This window comes from Ceratina calcarata, unplaced genomic scaffold (genome assembly GCF_001652005.2).
Source record: "Ceratina calcarata isolate Rehan_Ccalc_2016 unplaced genomic scaffold, ASM165200v1 scaffold60, whole genome shotgun sequence".
NCBI classification, from domain to species: Eukaryota; Metazoa; Arthropoda; class Insecta; order Hymenoptera; family Apidae; genus Ceratina; species Ceratina calcarata.
Window position 1 is genome coordinate 840302 of NW_017177240.1, and position 18801 is coordinate 859102.

General features: G+C 39.0%; 2 protein-coding genes across 7 annotated transcripts; both read right to left on the bottom strand.

Annotated features, from left to right (window-relative positions):
* Positions 1-6: 6 nt before the first annotated feature.
* On the bottom strand, positions 7-15722 carry fwd (phosphatidylinositol 4-kinase beta fwd). 6 transcript variants are annotated; one of them, XM_026817716.1, is made up of 12 exons: positions 15492-15722; positions 4550-4796; positions 3259-4223; positions 2914-3031; positions 2708-2842; positions 2454-2617; positions 2227-2357; positions 1902-2132; positions 1495-1809; positions 1039-1415; positions 483-955; positions 7-411 (listed from the first exon to the last, which is right to left on the bottom strand). In XM_026817716.1, the coding sequence occupies exons 2-12, from the start codon at positions 4732-4734 to the stop codon at positions 224-226; spliced, it is 3282 nt and encodes a 1093-aa protein (XP_026673517.1). In that variant the 5' UTR covers positions 4735-4796; positions 15492-15722; the 3' UTR covers positions 7-223. The 6 variants fall into 6 exon arrangements, with proteins under 6 accessions (XP_026673517.1, XP_017888496.1, XP_017888494.1 ...); XM_018033007.2 differs by lacking the exon at positions 15492-15722 and adding an exon at positions 6677-6899; XM_018033005.2 differs by lacking the exon at positions 15492-15722 and adding an exon at positions 6428-6899.
* Positions 15723-15771: 49 nt separating this feature from the next.
* On the bottom strand, positions 15772-18713 carry LOC108629960 (ATP-dependent RNA helicase DDX54). Its single transcript, XM_018032971.2, has 5 exons — positions 18491-18713; positions 18204-18412; positions 17754-18130; positions 16095-17662; positions 15772-16023 (listed from the first exon to the last, which is right to left on the bottom strand). The coding sequence occupies exons 2-5, from the start codon at positions 18396-18398 to the stop codon at positions 15839-15841; spliced, it is 2325 nt and encodes a 774-aa protein (XP_017888460.1). The 5' UTR covers positions 18399-18412; positions 18491-18713; the 3' UTR covers positions 15772-15838.
* Between the last annotated feature and the right edge of the window lie 88 nt (positions 18714-18801).

Sequence of the window (18801 nt, forward strand, 5' to 3'; positions counted from 1 at the left end):
ATTTGGAATAAATCTATGTTTTTTTTTTAAATAGCATTTCCTATGTATCGATTGTAAAATTGTATGTAATCGAATAATTAGCTCCAAAGATAATTTGTGCATACGGAATGCTATAAAATTGAAACGTCACTGGAAGAAGTACCACGCTATCAACTCTCGTTTCGTTTTTGCTTTCTTATAAAAATCATTATCCTTGCCATGTGGATAAATATTTGTATTATTATTAAAGAGTGCCATTTGCGAAATATTGATACCGATCATATAATTTAGTAGACCACGAATGAATACTGGCTTCGACCAAGTCTTCCACGTGTCGGCGTAACTGATCCTCCGTCAGGGTAAGATGGAATCTATTCTTCAACCCTTGAACCGTCGCTGCACCGCCGCTACGGAAGCATGGAAGTTGCGATCCTGTAACAATCAATGATATCATGAATGATCTAAATTTTTTTCGAACCATCACTGTTTAGAAAACTATGTACCTGATAACATGATCTCGACGAGATTCACAATTTTTTCCATGTGTTTCCGTGCAGCGATCAGCCCTTGAAGAATTAAAGTTTTGAATTCTTGAAATTGCTTCGATTGGCTTCCGCCCATCACTTCCACGAACTCGGGAGTCAATTTGAACGGACTGGTCTCGAATCCCAAGTTTCGCGGCGATGTCGACAGAATAAATCCGAAGTCTATGTGTATTAAGTGGCCATCTCTATGAAGTAAAATATTTCCGTTGTGACGATCTTTGACCTGAATGAGATAACAAACAAGACAATATGCCGCGCAACTTTGAATGAAGTTTCTTTGCGCAATGGTAAACGCATCTGACGGAGATGGACCGAATTCTCGCTCGAAGTATTGACAGAGCGTTAATTGGCACTGTTTTTTCACTTGGTGAAGCGATACAGTATTTAAAATTGGCTCGATTAAACCGCTATCGTTCGATAAGCACAAAATTCTGTAAAAAAAAATTGCACGCTTAATGAATCATCAATTATTCGACAACAACTTTATTGTGTAGAATGATAGAATTATTCATACTTATATGGTCGCACCCAAAGCGGCACATGTTCGTCTTGCCAAATTTTTTGCAGCATCGAAAGCAATTGCGATGCGAGGAGCTCCTGTCGGAGATCATCACCGCACTTTACGATAACAGCGAGGAGTCTCCAAGATGCCAAATGACCGTACGGACTGGAAGACCTTATGCGACGTTGTTTCAATTCCCATGGTTCCTTCAAGACAGCCGCCGACGGGTCTTCCGGATCATGATTAAACGTCGCACTAGGAGCAGCAGCCATTTCGCTTAATCGCCTTTTGATATCACCAGGTACAAATATTGGTTCTTTACTGTCTGATGACTCTTGACTTAATTGAGATATCGTATCTCTATCTTTTGGCTTACGAAGTTGTAAATACTGGAGAACCGAAAATACCAAGAATTACAATTTTTTGTACAAGATGAAACATCGACAAGTTAATCTTACGAGCGAATACCTGTTGCGTGATTTCATCGTCCTCTTGACTCCAACAATCGTTAGGATCATCGTCGGGAAAACTAAATGCAACCTCCGTACTTCTGACCGAATACGGGGATATATTTTTAACGGGAGTCTGCCTGATTGGTAGCATGTTCTGCTGTGTTTCTGAAGCGGATATGTTTGTCGAACTCATTACATTGGTTTGTTCGCCCCCGGTTAAATTTTCCTCAGATTTAGTATGCCTCAACGAACATCCCACTATTTTCGTCGGTACAGGCGATGTATAAATATCTTCTACTTCTAACACTTCAACATAAATTATGTATGGTGCCTACATGTTTTAAAACAAATTAATACACATTCACGAAAAGGAACCACTAGCTTACAACACATAATAATTCATTAGACTCAAATGTTGTTCACCTTATCTTTGCTGTTAAGAACAGCAGCATATTGCGGCGGCACTCGCACGATATGATGCGGTATTGAACTATGCAAAGGAAGCCACACCCTTGCAGGGAGATTCAAATTGAGAGTATTAAGCTCCGCTATTAATTGAACAGTTTTACTTTCCTTTGTTGGAATAGTTCCAAGTAATTTACCAATTGATATTAATGCTTGTATAAATTCGAGTTCTGGAGCAAGACGCGGCGCCTGCAAACACAACCGTAATTAGTTTCGTTAGACTCGTAGTTGATTATCGTCGACATGACAAAGTAGAAAAAAAATTATATTTAGTGAAAATTACATTGCAAAAACAGTCGGTTTTTTGTCCTCGTAAATCATTTACCACACCTTGGCAGGAATAAAAACAGGTACAGCCATTATCAAATGCTCGACCAGAGCTCAGGTCCCCAAGACTTACTTTATTTATTGTACCTTGAAATAGATTGCGTTCAAAAAATTACATTTTTTATTTACATATTAATTATTTCTTTCTTCCTAATAAGGAAAATCATTAATTTATTCATCTACCGGAATGGCTACGACGTAGAGTTTGAAATAATCCAGTGGCATCAGATTGAGATCTTTGGTGTGTCTTTTTATTAGGAGATGTTACGTTTTGTATCGGAGTTAGTGGTGGCGGTGCGGGAGTTTGCAATCCAGTTACGCGTCTTTTATTCTCATTTCCTTTTGGCCTAATGCGCCGCGTGGAAAGATCAAGGACAAAATATGTTACATTTGACCTCATTCACGAATCGTTTTCGTGTTCAGTTCGTTCTTTTTACCTGAGTTCATCTGAGAGAATAATATTTTTTAGTTTGGTCCCATGAGACTTCTTTTTGGATGGCAAATGAGCATCGGAACTGTACGCATCTAACAGCCAGGCACATTTTAATGAAAAATCAGCCGACTGTCTACATCTAAACAAAGACATTTGCATTGTTTAGTTTTTCATTAATTATTCTTTTACCTGAATTCATAAGACACTTACCTATGGACAAGATATGGGTAAAGGACTTCTGTAACATCGTGAAGTTGTATATACATTACAACTAACTGTGGCAAATAGAAATCCACGTCGTTATCCGGGAAACTAAACATCTTGTTTCCTAGAAAATTATGCGCTTTCATTTTTAAACGTTCATAAAATACATAGCTCCACGATTACTTATGACGAAATATTTTCAAACACTGTGGGCTATACAATCTATCCACATCAATAGACTACCCCATACAAACCGAAATTTTAACATTCCAAAATAATAAATGCAACACAAGCAATAATTAATCAATAATATAAAATGAACACGCGAAAGAGTCTCTGATAAGTGCTTACCCAGATAACTCTGAACGCCCGGCTCTTTAGAATTGAAAAGATAAGAGATCGCCATGGACATGTCGAAGATCTGGCTTTCGAAAAGTCTGAGCAAGCATCCCTCGGACGGTTTCGGTTGTACCGTCTCCTGTCTCCTGCAAACGACACCAGTCTGCTTCTTCACAGCTGTTTCGTTCGCGTCGGATTGCACGGCAGTCCCACAACACAAAGTCATAGCCGCACCGGCCAGTTCGCACTGTTTATCGTTCACCAGGGACACTTCCATCGAGTTCTGGAAGTCCCGTGTGTCCCGCGTCGCGGCCATATCACCGCGTCTCTTCTCGTCGTGCACGAACTCATGACTCTCAAGTTCTTTGACCGTACAGACGTTGTTATTGGAGCGCAGTTCCTGCGACCCGTGATGATCACCGCCGGTCGCGTTCTCGTGCTTACGCGGCTCACTACTACTACTACTACTAATGTTACTACCGTTACTACTATCACCACCCTTTATCAACGAAGGTTCACTCAAGAGCACCAGTTCCACAGGCGACACCGGCACCGAAACCGACACTGAGACCGGGGCACTAGTTTCCTCGCAGCCGTCCACTGCATCCACGCTATCCATGTCACCCGGTTGGGATACCGAGGAGTCAAGGCTCTCGCGGCTGTGCAAATGGTCGATGCTCGACTCTCTAGTGGCCGCGTTCGTTGCGTCGCTGGAACCACTGTCGGAACCGCAAAGTATACCGGAGTCGTCGGATCCGAGGCTGGCGAGATCCTCGCGTTCCCGGCTGCGCGCTTTGTTCGCCGGCACCGCGGCCGCTTTAGCTACCGGGGCCGGTGTCGTCTCGCATTCCGGGCTTGGTGTCACGTCCACTTCTGGTATACGCTGCAGAGCGGAATCGAGACTTCGGTTTCTATGATGATGCGTCAGCGTGGTCGCGTTCGCTTGCGGAACCGGCGGCAATAGAATACCCATTGACCTGCAAACACAGTCGTCGCGCTCGAATGAGTTTCAGTAAAACAAGCTTTTATTGTTCACGCGCGCGCGCGCGACTGCAAGCGTTCATTCTCTATCGAATAATTGCATTCAGTTATCATTAGCTATTATATCCTGATCATTTCTTTTTTCGAACGTCGGAGCTTGAGTTTACTTCATAACGCTTTTCTATCGCGCTATACAAGTTTGTTGTACTTAGTATTTGTAGATAATGCTATGCTGGGTTATATGGCAGATAACCGCGTTATCAACATTTATAAATATTTCTCCGGAAGCTTGAAACGGACACGAGGATCTTCATTTACATACCTAAAGTCCAAACTGTGATTTCGTTGATGCGTGGTCAGCCTACTACGGGTGTTGATCGGCGGATTTGACCGTCCGTGCACAAGAGGAACATTACAGTTGGCTAATTTATGTCTTTTGATGTGTGCTACGTTTTCCTGGCGTGTCGGTCCACCACTAGGTGTTACGGCCACTACTACTTCACTCATATTAAAGTTGAACGAGCATCAGCTCGGCTAACAGTCATCTGCTGTTCATGTTGATCGTCCACCTACGAATAATCGTAAAGAGAACTTTATCGAAGATTAAACTTCGAATTCGAAAAAGACAAGTGGATCGACAGGAATAGCTTCTAACCAAACTGATATAACGATTTTGCGAAATATATTTAAAAATTACGTGTTAACGCTCGGTTACATTATTTAATGATAATAAATGATAATAATCATGACGCAACGTTTCGCAGACACTATTCGAGCAGAGAATTATCTAGAGTCTTGTGGTTTACAATCAGTTTATCAGTGTCATTCGTAATAAGATAAAGGAGATTCGTATCTTCCAATAAGATAGAGTCGAACACGCGTGATTAACGGATCGGTCAATAAACAATACATCGGATGTTATCAACGCATACAATGGAAATACTTGTTTTGTATTACCAAAAAATCACAAATAAGAGAAGAAAAGAGGAGGCGTAAATAAAAGAGAGAATATTGAAACACTGACGTGGAAAATCAATCGTGCTAGTTTATAATCGTGTTAGGATTGCGTTCTGCTTGCTCTTTCGATTACCTCTTTGATGCACTAATTCCCATTTAAGAGCGTTTAATCGCATCAATGAAAATTGTGTAACTCGAAGACGCGCGTATATTTCGATCTCCACAATTCCACGACTTATTAATTCAGATACAAACGAAGCTAGCCACCGAGGTTTAAATGCTTTCAATCCTGTGTACAAATTGGCGAGAGTGCAGACCGAGGGACGGAGACACGCTCACGCTTCGCAACAAAACTTGTCCGGCAAACATATGTTTTCGATGATCTCATCACGGCTACGACGAATTCGAAACTTTTTACAGAAATCAGTGTCATCTTTTAGAAATGCACGACGATGACCAACCACGCAAAGCGGCACCGTGACAGAAGCGTGAATGCTCGTGCTAGGTACGAGAAAGTCGAGTGTCAGTCGAAAACAAAGCGTACGTCAGAATTTTGCTCCCTACTCTACGACACACGATTCTTACGTGTCTGTGTCTCGTGATACCTCTACTTGTTTCCATTCGATCTTCTCTAATTCCTCGGAAAGAACCCAGGTACTTTTCAACGAGAACGAGAGAAAAACCGCAGATGAATTGGGTAATGTATATAGAATTGCGGGAGCGTAGTATTTACATATGCGACGTTGTAGCGTGACGCAGGATAAAAAGATCGCTTTCTAAGCGAAAATAATTTCGCATTATCGTGCGTCGAGATCGTGTACGAAACCGTGTTCGTTTCCCGCGAGATTAATCGACGGAGCGATCGACCGAGTGAAATCCCTGGGAGAGGAATAATTCAATAAGGAGGAAAATGGAGCGAACTCTAATGCAAGCTGCGGTATGCCGGCTTTTTACTCTCCCTCTTTTACTCACGATCAGGGTGTCTCGTCTTTCCGCCTGGTTCGTATTCACACGCTGGCCAGCGGTCGCGCAGCGATGGGTGTGCCAGAAGCATAGAAACCAAGCACTACCTCTACACTGACAGCCAATGGAATCCACACCCCCATAGATATTATATACCTCTCCCTCGTTCCGTATTCCAACTCGATTCAATCAATCGAACGCAGTAAACCCGTTTCGCGTTGAATGGCGTAAAGTCGACGAAAAACAAAAGCAAGATTGTTAATAGGGGCTTACCACGTACTTGAATTCGGAACTTTGTTGCGTACGAAGCTGCACCATGCGTGGACGTCTTCAATTTTATTCGTGCACAGCGTACGATACAGTACGAGCTAGAGAAAGAAGGATAGGAGAAAAAGAAGTAGAGAATGAGAGGGAGAGAGAGAGAGAAAGGCTGACGATGATGCAGCGAACGTCGCAAGTACGCGAAAGGCCGCTAGGTGCGAAAAAGACAAGATATCCTTTCCAATGGCAGACTCTGACTGTCACGCACCGCCTTGTCGTCGCTCGTTTTCAGCCGATTTTGCACAATGCCTGGCTACGCCCTACACGTTCGCGCACAGAATCGCACTTCATCACTCGCGTTTTTATCCTATCGTACCTCGTCAGGCACGCAGACGAAACTCGTACGCGAGTTTTTTATCCGCTCCGGTATCGCGACTAAAAACATGCACGGACGAACATTTCGTGCTAACGCAAAAGGCGACCTCGCCAAGCTCGACTGCTTTTCGCACGACGCACTGAATACTACTCTCTGCACTGCTACCAACGAAACGAATGCAAAGTCCAGACCGCCATTGAACAGTAACGTATCGTAACATTTATGATCCCTCTATCTTTAGAACGAACATGACAAAGTTCTGTTTCTGTTGCTCGACACTCAATATCAACACTATCGAAATTTACATACATAAGTTTTTAGTATGCTTATTGATTTTACATTAGAAAGAATTACAAGTATAAATGGAAGTGCTGAACAGATTTTGATGTTTCGCAATTCGTTCCTGGACGCACATGTTCCGTGCATGTATAAACAGACATGATACTGTGATACCGCAGCAACCGCATTTACTGTCACAAGCACGCGTGTGTGTATTTTTGATACTGTGTAGTAAAACTGACAGTATCAGTACATATTTCTATTTATACTGCGTATTTGTATCTAGGATGATAATGTAGTAGTATAAATCTTAAAAGACCGAATCGAGATAACAACGAAATGTAAATTGACACGATCAGTAAACGCGCTCGAAATCATTTTACTTCCGTTACTATTTATATACTTTCTTGACGATTGAAAACCAGATATTTGTATAGAATTGATAATCCGCGTCCTGTTTTTATTGTCGAATTTCGTGAACGATCAAGTTTAAGTTGGCAGTGGTTACTCAAGTGCTTGAATAGAAAAGGTCGTACAACCTTAAGTGCAGCTGCACTTTACGTAGCGGACATCGGCGTAGGGACCAAGAGGAATTCGCGTTCCTGATGTATCTGCATACCATCGTGTATAAGCAAGCATTAAATCATTTGTTTAAATTGCTTATGATACACAGGTTGTACTTCGCCCGGCAAAGGTATGAAAGTTATGCTACATACAAATACTATATCTTATATCACGGCAATTGGACGAATAAATTAGCACCGTTAATTTTTACTGTGGAGCACGCGAGTAAAACGTGTCTTATCTTAAACGTGTCCACATTCAGAAGAATATGACGTCAGTGAATTTAATATTCCGTACTACATACCTGTGGACTTACGGTAATCAGACTTTTATAATAGATGAACGTTTCACCGACTCTGAACTTTAGAAAATTACAAAACCTGTTTTTCCAATCAGAAATTGTACAGACTCTAGATGTTGCTTGGTGGGTTCCCCGTTTTCGGGGGAATAAAATTTACACTTTTACATTTTCGCAACAGCGAATGCCCGTGAATCTGTAGAGTAAAAGCGAACATTCGATGCTTCCTGTAATTTTATACGCTTTCTAACCGTACATAAAAGCGAAGAACACATATAGAGCTCGGTTGTCATCGATTCCTTCCTTACTAATCATCAATTTATTTCACTTTTTACCAAGTACCCGTTTATCCAACTTTTCATTAAGCGTTACGAAATGCCTCCACATACCGAAGAATCGCGGCAGATGCTTTTCCCGTTTACTCCTCACGTTTGAAGAAGTATATTTACCTTTTGCGTATACGTACAATGTAGATTCTACACGCTTTAAAATAAGCGGTATTTCCCGCACGTAAGTAATTACGAGAAAAGAAGGAATGAAAATATTTATAGTTACCGTAACTCGTTCAAAATAAGAAGGTATTTGTTGAAAACGAGAATTGTTCGTTTATTGTTAGTACTGGCAGCGATTCATAGCGAGATCCTGGCGTCAAGCCCGTAAACATTGCAAGAGAATTCTACCATTATGTTCTATCTCGATAAATAATAACAACATATAGACCTCCCTTTGATCATCTTCCATTATCAATTCTATTCAATAGTCGTTCGCAATTTCGGATTTAAATTGATCCAACGCGGTCTATGCAAGATTCGAGGGACCGCGTAGACTACAGAACGATCAATCAAGTAAACAGGAAAATATCCAAGGGTGCTGCAGAGCAGAAGCTCCGTTCGTTTGCACCTGCAGGTCTTCTCCGAAGAATTAGTCATTGGGTGCCGGGTAATCGTTAAGCGGCACGAAAGGACGTCTCATACGATCCCCGCTAATGTAAACAGAACGTCGTTGCACCGACATGCTACCCTGTGCATCGCCATGCTTTTCATATTCACCGTGTCAATAATCCTTGACCTAATAATCGACGTACCAGCGAAATGATAGAAAGATGGCATGGCAAAAAATTAGTAAGACTCTACAACTCAAAAATCTATTTATTCCAACGATTTTAAGATCAGGTCAAAAACTATTTACTGTTTAAAATTCTATTCTGGCGTATAAATAACATATCTGCGAAATCGTGACTTGCTCTTAATGAGGGTATTTTCCATGCGATGAATTTCATATTTTTCTCATCAAGCAGATTGAAAAGTGTTGGGAAGGGGATATTCAAACGGCAACTGTACCGTCTGTGCCCCAGAGCGGGGACCTAATATAGAGGGTGAGGTAAAGGAAGTCCATCCCTTACCTTCTCCTCTATCCTACCATTTCACGGTGAACTATAGTATACAATAGCCATACGGCAAACGGTAGATGTATACGTATGCATGTTGCACTCATATTCAGTGATGCTACACAGTTACCTTAGCAGCGGTGCTCACAATCACCGGTTCGCACGCTATCGTTACATTCGTCGATATTAACAGTAAGTATGCAGCATTGCATCGGCTTTCATTAAGCATGAAAACTTTTATGCATCATAATGCTTCGGCTAACGAAACCGATTTATCCATTTTCATGTCTTCTATTTATTCGCGCGTGTTCAAAGAACAAATCTAATTATCCGGAGACGTTTGGTTTCAAGTATAATGCAAGAAATGGGAAGACATATAGATAGATAGATAGATAGCTGTCGCGACGGCTCGCTGAACCTTGCGTGTCCCGGCCGTGTCACCACAGCCTTGACCTTCTATTATGACACGAATTAGATTTAGGAGCTTTCTTGTTCCAGACAATTCTCCCGAACCGATCGAATTCCAGTAGTAAGAGCTTTTGCACACGTCTCGAAATTTTAGATCGTTTCACGTGTTTTGTACACACGCGTGCTCGTGTTTGCGATATTGCATAATAGTTCATGAATCGGTTTGCGTTTTTATCAAGCCATAAATCGTTGCCTAGGCATTAGTAAATTGTAGACTCGATCTAAGATCGGATGAAGAGTGAAACGAGGATTGCTTTAAAGAGAATGTTCGCGCATAGGAAAACTACTTAAATAGGTCTATCCTCTAAGAACTAGCAAATCGTCGGCGTTTTTAAAAAAAAACCCAACAATTTTCTTATCACTATTCTTCCTCTGTTACATGATCGCAAGTTATTAATGTTCATGGTTTTTCCATTTACGATTAGAACCGATTATACACCAATTATTCGTTCGTTGTTCGTTTATTTTGACGTACACGTACGGTACTACACATTTTCTTTTACATTTATCGTGATCATTCTGCGCTTATGTGTATTACGTTTAGCCTTACTGATAAAGTTCATACGTCAATGACTTGCACACGTGTTGGCATTCGTTCTTCCTGCTCAGAGATGTATCTCTGAGATTCTTCAGCTACAAATATGTAATAAACAACGCGTAGGCGCATAGTTTCCAGACGTCCAACGGTTTAATCCAAGTCCCATTCGATGGTACGCTTAATCGTATATATACTTTGGTAAGATTTCTCCTCCTCGTTCCACTTTCAGTGCAGATGCTCCATCATAATAGTTTCTATTTTCGCTCAGAGGGTTGGGTACGCGTCGTAGGTGCAGATGTTCACCGACGAGCTAAAAGCGTTTGGGGAAGAAGGTCGGTTTAACACTACGTATTTTCGACAGTTAGTAGATAAATAGATGAAGGAGTTATTCGATGATATATGGAATTTAGAATAGTGGATATAAGTAAACAACGAATAGAGATTCAGGAAACAGAAAAAGAGGAGGACGAAGACGTTTCATTCACACGGAAATTCCATTCTATTCCGGAACAACGTTGCTACTTACTATAAACCGTAAACGTTTCCGGTATCGTAGAACGAGGACACGTGATTATGATGGAAATACAAAGAACGTTGCAAAGACAGCGGGGTAGTTGGTAGTATATTTACACAGCCGGGAGCGTAGAAGAAAAAAGAATGAATGAAACGTGGCGACGTTAGTTAAATCTGACCTTGGAAACACTCTCTTCCAATACAACTGAAGTCATAGTAGACGTGATAAGATTAAAAATTACGATGATTCTGCGCATAAAAGAAATATTAGTCTTTCCATGATTATCTTTTACATCACTGTCGCTAATTGCTATTCTCTATGCTTATAACTTTTAACTAAGTGAAATGATGTAATTACTTCGTATTAAAGATAAAGAAATGTGCCAAGAACTTCATCCTGGCAAGTGTCTCGTTAAAGAAACGGCAGACTTTATGAAGGGAAACGAACGTAGATAGTTTACTTGTTAGTAAAATGTGTTCTAGAAACAGCTTTATCATTTAACTTCAATTTACGCGAATTCCAGGCCGTTGCTACTCCCGGACAATCACACGAAGTACCAACAGTTAATTGCTTAGAATATGTAGCGCAGGGAGAGAATCTCTCCTCGGTGCTTAGCGTAAGACAACTTACGTAAATACCATAAGACGTCAAACGAATTTATACGTATATACGAAGTTTATTAATTTGCACACCGGCATATTATCTTCGAATATAGACAGTATTTAATTATGCTATATGCAACTGAAATTTTTAGCTTCTTTCAACCTAATCTCAATCTATATGCTTCTCTGCAACTTGGGATGCAGTGTATGTATACATCATGAATAGAACAACGAGCGTAAAGTTACACCATACACGTATCAGATTTCCAGTTCGTTCCCACAGCCATCGTTTCCTATGAAATTAGGTATCGAGCTCACAGTTGCGAGTGTTTTTAAGTGCTACGAGTCATCCTTATAATAAACACAATCAGAATTACAAGCAGCTATTCAAATGCCAAGAACAAACCGCGACTAAATCCAGCTACGCGATCATCAATTTTTAATTCGACGAAATAGCTACTATCTACTTCTATTGTATTCTCGTTACATCACCGAGAGATAAATCTAATCATTGACAAAATAATATGATTTAGCAACGAATCTGATAAGCTTGCTAATTGGCTAAAACAAGCTGGTAAATGTTTCCTCTATAATTAAATTCCGCAGATTCAAGAATCATTTCAGCTAATTATTCTGCATGCTGTAAGTTCGTACTGTAATAGGATTTCAGTTGTCATCTGAGATGTGTAAATCGTTATCTAAAAATATACTTAAGCTAATTATTTGAATTTTCTACTACTTCGTAAAATATAGGCGGTTTATAAATCAGAACGTACTCCCTCATAGATATTGTTACACGACTGTATAACTTTTCAAGCATACGATCCCTGATACTCTCTATTTGAAAATAGCTTGTATTACCAACAGCGCAATAACGCCCTTGCAAATCTGAATTATCAAACGCTCTATCTTCGCTCGTTCGCTATAGAATACTTCAACACTTATTCGTTTAGCAAATTAAGGAAGTACTTGATGATTTCCGCGTTCAAATAGACATTCTATTTTACACTTTAAAATGACATCCACTATTTTATATCAAAGCTAAAATTGGTGTCTGAATTTGAGTTCATTTTTAATTGAGGACGGACAGTATTTAATGGCACAATTTTTCTATTGCCGCATCTGTTTTTCCCTTTCTTCAAATTTATCATTTTTTGACTAGGTACGTGTCGCAATCGACGCGGTCGACACGATGCACGTGCGTTCATTCATAGAACGTTGACGTGGTTTCAAAGTACTGTGTACGGTTAGTCGTAATCAAGTAAGATGCGGACACCATGAATGGCAACCTTCCTGACAAGATGACACGTATGCACAGTCGGATGTGCATAGCATAGCATTGCACAGGACTGCATTGATTGCCCACTGTTGAGTGACTTCCCATTCATTCTCACGAGCTGAAGAGACAGCACCGGCAACTGAAATCATCGTTGTACTCCTCAATGTTAAAATTTTATCCAATTTCATGATTACACTTTTTTTTCTTGTTATCTAACACAAGAAAGAGTGCATAAAAATATCTGACGTTACGAAAAAATCTGTTTTCTAAAATTGTATCGAGGACTTGAAAATGGATGAACTCAGCGACCGAGAATTTAGATATTCATACCGAGTAAAAAATTATCTATGGATTATGAAACACGATCCTGGCTCCGCGGAGACTACACGCGGAAATGGTAGCGATAATGCGCAATTACAATAGAGTAGTACAAATATGGATACACGATAGACTTTCCCGCCTGGCGAGATTTTTGTTTGTTAACTGCATTCAACGTTGGGTACTTTCCATATTCCAGACATTTCGCCGCTTACCACTTAATCGGATCGGGTATCGGAAATGGAATTACTTCTGGTCAAAGCGCCTATTTTCGGGCATGGAAACTTGCACCCAGTCGAGACAATGTTTTTTATTACAACCGAAGCGCGCAGTTGCGTTTTCCCCCATGTCGTTCAGCTCGTTTTCACTCGTTCCGTTATAAAAATAGCTGATCAAGATAATTTTCCGGTATTGCAAATAACCGGAATACTAGAGAAAAGGGCGCACATACCCGTAAGTGTTTAGAGAAAATTGCGCAAACACGCAGAATGTCGTCTAATAAAAGTAAATATGCATCAAGCTGTGATTAAATCGTTCACAGTGATAAAATACCATTACATTACGTTTTTGTTATGCTGTTATTTTTTGAAGAAGGATGCTTTGAGATTATTTATTGCTGAAAGACTAGTTTCATTATTCGCGTTCCGTATAGTGTAAGTAGGGCAGTTCGTTGCTTAATTAGAACTACGTACGTTCACTCGTGTGCGCTACTTCTTTTTTTTACAATCATAGCTCGTAGAAATTTCGGTCTGTCGAAATCGAAGGTATTAAGCAACGAATGCATAGCAACTATACCATTTATTACGCGTTGGAAAAAGTATTCAGGCATTTATATTATTTACGAGTTTAAGCAAATTTTTCGAACATTCGTATTTTCATTTCATTCGTATTACAATTCCGTATGGATAGTTAATTAATCGAATAGAAAGAATGCGTACGTTTTCGCCGCGAAATATCTGCATTTAATTATTCGTCGCATGTATTTCCCATCAACAAGTGACTTTCACTGCTTATCATTAATGGCAATGAGGTGCTTCATGTAAATACTTGAGATTTTGTACAAAGCCAAACTCCGTAATCTTTCAAACACTGAATAGTTATCGGGAAAACTCTAATTAGAATCTGAACTGCATAGCTTATTTATTACGTACGTGCACATGTACGTTTGCTCTTATGTTCAGAGACCTTCGGACTTGTTCGTCATCCGTTATAGGATGCAAAGTGCATGCGGAACTGTTTTTTGCGATGATACGCCCGGCGCCGGGACGCTGCTCTCACGGAGAGTCTCGGTCTGCGACCGTCCGCGTTTTGTAGTAAGTTCATATTTTTAACTTAATGACGCAGCTAAGAGACAGTCGGCAACGGCATGACTGACGAACAGTAGATCGGAAACGTGACCGTCTAGTCACGAATAGACTTGTATTTCTACGATCGGTGTCATTGGGTCTGCGGTCCGAGCTGCAGCCACCTTGGCACGAATTCTCGATCGAGAGGAAACTAGCGAATTTCATTGTTCCACGTAGATTCTTTTAACAAGAATTCTTAACTATACAGTGTACCTTGTTTGATCTGTGCCATACACCGAAGGCCTATGATATTCAAGATATATCCTTGACCTCGACCTCGATCTCGATCGCACACTGAACTTTCCATACGACTGAGAATTTCTAAAGATTTTTAACCAGCTATTAAAATAGAAATGACTGACATTTTTATATAGAATTCATCTATACGTATTGTGTACTAGTGTACGTTATCAAGAATTTCTATTACGAATTTTATGATTCATAGTAATTTAAGATCGCGTCAGAGAATTGAAGTAAAAGAAAAATAATTTTAGAAGAACGCATAGCTACTGGTCTAAACATCCGTCAGTAGCTGTATCTTCAAATGAAGATCTATCACGACCTTGCCACAGGTTTTTAATACCTGAACCATCTGCATAATTTGCATGGATCAATATTGCAGGGAATAATTGTCGGGATAGTCTTGTCCTTGCGTATGTTTCTCAGTGAGTTACCGTGTCTCTTCAAGTTTTATTAATAATCAGTGAGCAACTCGATGAATAAGTGTTTCTCACGATACGCTTTGTGACGTGTATGCTATTGATACAAATTTTTTAACTCGAAAACTTTTAAAAATTCGTTGAATCACGGAACTCAGTCAAATGTACAGAACATATTAAGAAAAGATATGTCCGTAACATATATGGACAGATGATGATTAATTTTTGAATGTAGTTCGGTATGCACATTCTTACATTACTACACTGACGTCAAGCCAGTTGTCATTCATGACTCATGAATGTTTCCCTTCTCTCCTGTTACTTTATCATTTGCCATTACAAAACGCGATAATGATTCATTAAATGGATTTTTTAATGTATTGTCGAATATTTATAAATTGCTATCCTATTTTGCCTCTGAAGAACTACGATCACTTATAGAAAAGATTTTGTACCTTATTTAAAAGTTCAGGATAATCTCTGGCGCCAAAGTTTTCACATAACACTCTCATAAGCTTCTACTGTTCTGCGGGAAACCGCCTACTACCTCTACGTAACAAGCTTTTGAAGAACGTAATAATTATGTAATGATGCAACAGAAATCTTCAAGAATTGTATAATACTTCATAATAGCTCTACAACGATCTATAGCTACGCATTCAATTTTTGTGTAATTCTTTTCATAGTGAGGGAGTCACATTATATCTCATTTTAGATTTCTAAGAACACATATAATACGAAGGTAAATAATAAATTTTATTTCCTTTGTTTTTACATAACTGTACAAACAATTATATGTATACTAACGTTTTCTTCCACCATTCTTTTGACTCTTGCGACTCTTTCTACCATTTTTCTTGCGTCTACGATCAAGCAACTTACGTGCCTTCAATACTTGTTCTGGCCGCTTCAGTTCATTATTCTTTTTAAGTTTCTCTTTTATCTTTTTATTATGCCGTGCCCAATGTGTATTTGCCGTTGTTTGCACTGTAATATATAAAAATAAATATTATATATGCAAACATACAATTAAATAATGAAGAAGTATTTCTACGTACGCTTCTGCACTTTTGTAGATTCTCCTTCGCTGTCATCGTCACTCGCAGCATCAACTTTGCTCTTCTCCTTCCACGTCGAATAACGGTTCGATTTATAAGACGCGGGTATCCAAACTCCGGATTCCGTTCGTATTTTTTTAGCTTTCTGCTCATTATTTAAAGTGACCATTTTTTTCTTCTTGCGATCCCACTTTTTGATCTGTGTTTGAAGTCGTTGAGATTCTTCGTTGTCGGCAGTCAGGTCCATTTGTACCTTTTCCGCTTCCGTGTTAAAGGAATTAACTGCTAAACCTTCCTCCGTATGCCTATCAGGGGCAGAGTAGGGAATAAAAAATTCTTTGTCTTGTGTCATCGACCGTTTCTTCTTTTTAGGAGGTTTATACAAATCATCAAGATTTCTTTTTTTGGGAAACACAACTGTATTGAACGCTGCGTTAATCTCATCATCTGTACTCGATGGAAGAATTCTCCTCACTGACTCTTTAATCATATCATTCTTTTTTGACTCTAATTCATCTACTTTTCTATGAAAATGAATAATATTTTCTTTATGTAGCGTACGTTTTTTCTTCATTACTTGATAATCCGTACATGATGCTTTTGATCCAATTTCAAAAATCGTACCATGAGGTCGGTAATTTACTATTTTTGATAATAATTTTGTTGTAGTCGAAGTAACATCAGAGTATTCTGGTATTACTCCCGCTTCATTAATATGTAATTCCTTTACTCTCTTGATACTCTCCGACGAAGCTGCAGGTCGTGATCGGATGTATTGTTTATATCCATTATCACAAACTTGTTCCATATTTTGGAGATCAGTGGAACAATTATGCCAATTTATTAACTCGCTCAGTTCCTCCTCTATCATTGCTTGTGGCATTTTACCAATGACACCATCCGTACTTTCTGTAGATCCGGAAGGTGGTACAATGCATAATGAACGTCCAAGAAAAAGATGTAAATCTAATAAGTAAGCATATTCATCTGGGCTTATGATGTTATATGCTGTTCCAGCACGACCTGCTCGTGCACAACGACCTACTCTATGCACAAAAAGCTTCGATTTTGCCGGAAAGTTGAAGTTTATTACGTAATCCAGGTGTGGAATATCCAAACCTCGTGCGGCAACATCTGTGACCACCAGAACTCGAGCTTTACCGTTTTGAAATTTAGCGGCATTTATTTTTCGAGCTGATGGATCCAAATTGGAATAAATAAACGTATTGGAAATCCCCGCTTTATCCAATATTTGATGAATATATTCAACATGATGCATCGTCGCAGCAAATACGACCGTTTGAGAATCATCCTTAATAACATTTTTCAACAAACATAGCAATACTGCCAATTTTTCTTCTGGTCGGCATGTTATGAACGAAAGTTTCAACTGTTCCGGTATTTTGCTTTCTACATCTAATCGCAATAGAACAGGATCAGTTAATCCGGCTTTTGCAAACTCGACTAGGAGCTTAGGTAATGTCGCCGAAAATAATAACGTTTGTCTAGATTCTGGTAATCTGTTCGTAATCTCATTGATCTGTTCTCCAAAACCCATTTCAAATAATCTGCAATACACAAGTTTCAACAAATCGGTAATACGTTAATTTAAGACCTAACACTTTCTATGTGTAAGTACAATATAGAATATATTCTTACCTATCAGCTTCATCAAAAACTACGTATTCTATATTATTTAATTGTAGATCCATTTCTATGCATATATGTAAAAATCGGCCTGGTGTTGCTACTAATATATCAGGATTTCCATGAATTACACTGAACTGATTTTCCATACTATCACCTCCAAGAATTACAGCCGCTTTTAAGCCAGTAAATTTGCCTAATTCTTTTAGAAATTTCAATGTCTGTAATGCCAGTTCTCTGGTAGGTGATAAGATTAATGCTCTTGCACCAGTTTTTGCTTGCCTTGTTTTAAGCTTTTCAAATAAAGGAATTAAAAAGCAAGCTGTTTTTCCACTGCCTGTCCTAGCCATAGCTACTATATCACGGCCTTCTAAAGCCAATGGTATTGTCTGTGGAAACAAATATTTGAATAGTTAATACTTTTTATTATCAATCAATTTTAATTAACATTGTACAGCATACTTTTCTTTGTATAGGAGTTGGTATCTTGTATCCACGTCTTAAAATTCCTTTTAATACAGGGAAACTAAGAGCCATTGATTGAAATCCTCCTGATTTCTTACATACTTTCTTCTTAATATTGGTGATTTCATTTTCCTCCTCATTATCGCTCACTTCTTCCGGATCATCAAAACCCACGATTTTTGTGTCTTTCATTTTCTTTTAATTTCCTTTAACAACAATATGACTGTCAAAAATAATCTGTAATGAATTGATTAATTTTGGATATAACACGTGGATCTACTAACTTATGACAAATGTAAATTGACACTATTTTTAATGCAATACTAAGCAGGTATACAGTATTAAATACAAATTGTTTCTTAGAATTATAAACTAAATATCATGTTGCAATTTATGCGCTGATTTTTTTAATTCTATAAAGTGTAACATGCATCGACAGCACGGTCATAGCGACATCGACCATTCACTTCAAGTTATACTGATCAGTGTTTTCAACTTTATAAATTCACAAAATGGACATGTATTAGCATATATATTATCGTTTTAAATAAATATACTAAATATGTTTTGTGCTTATTGTTTTAACTATGTCTTT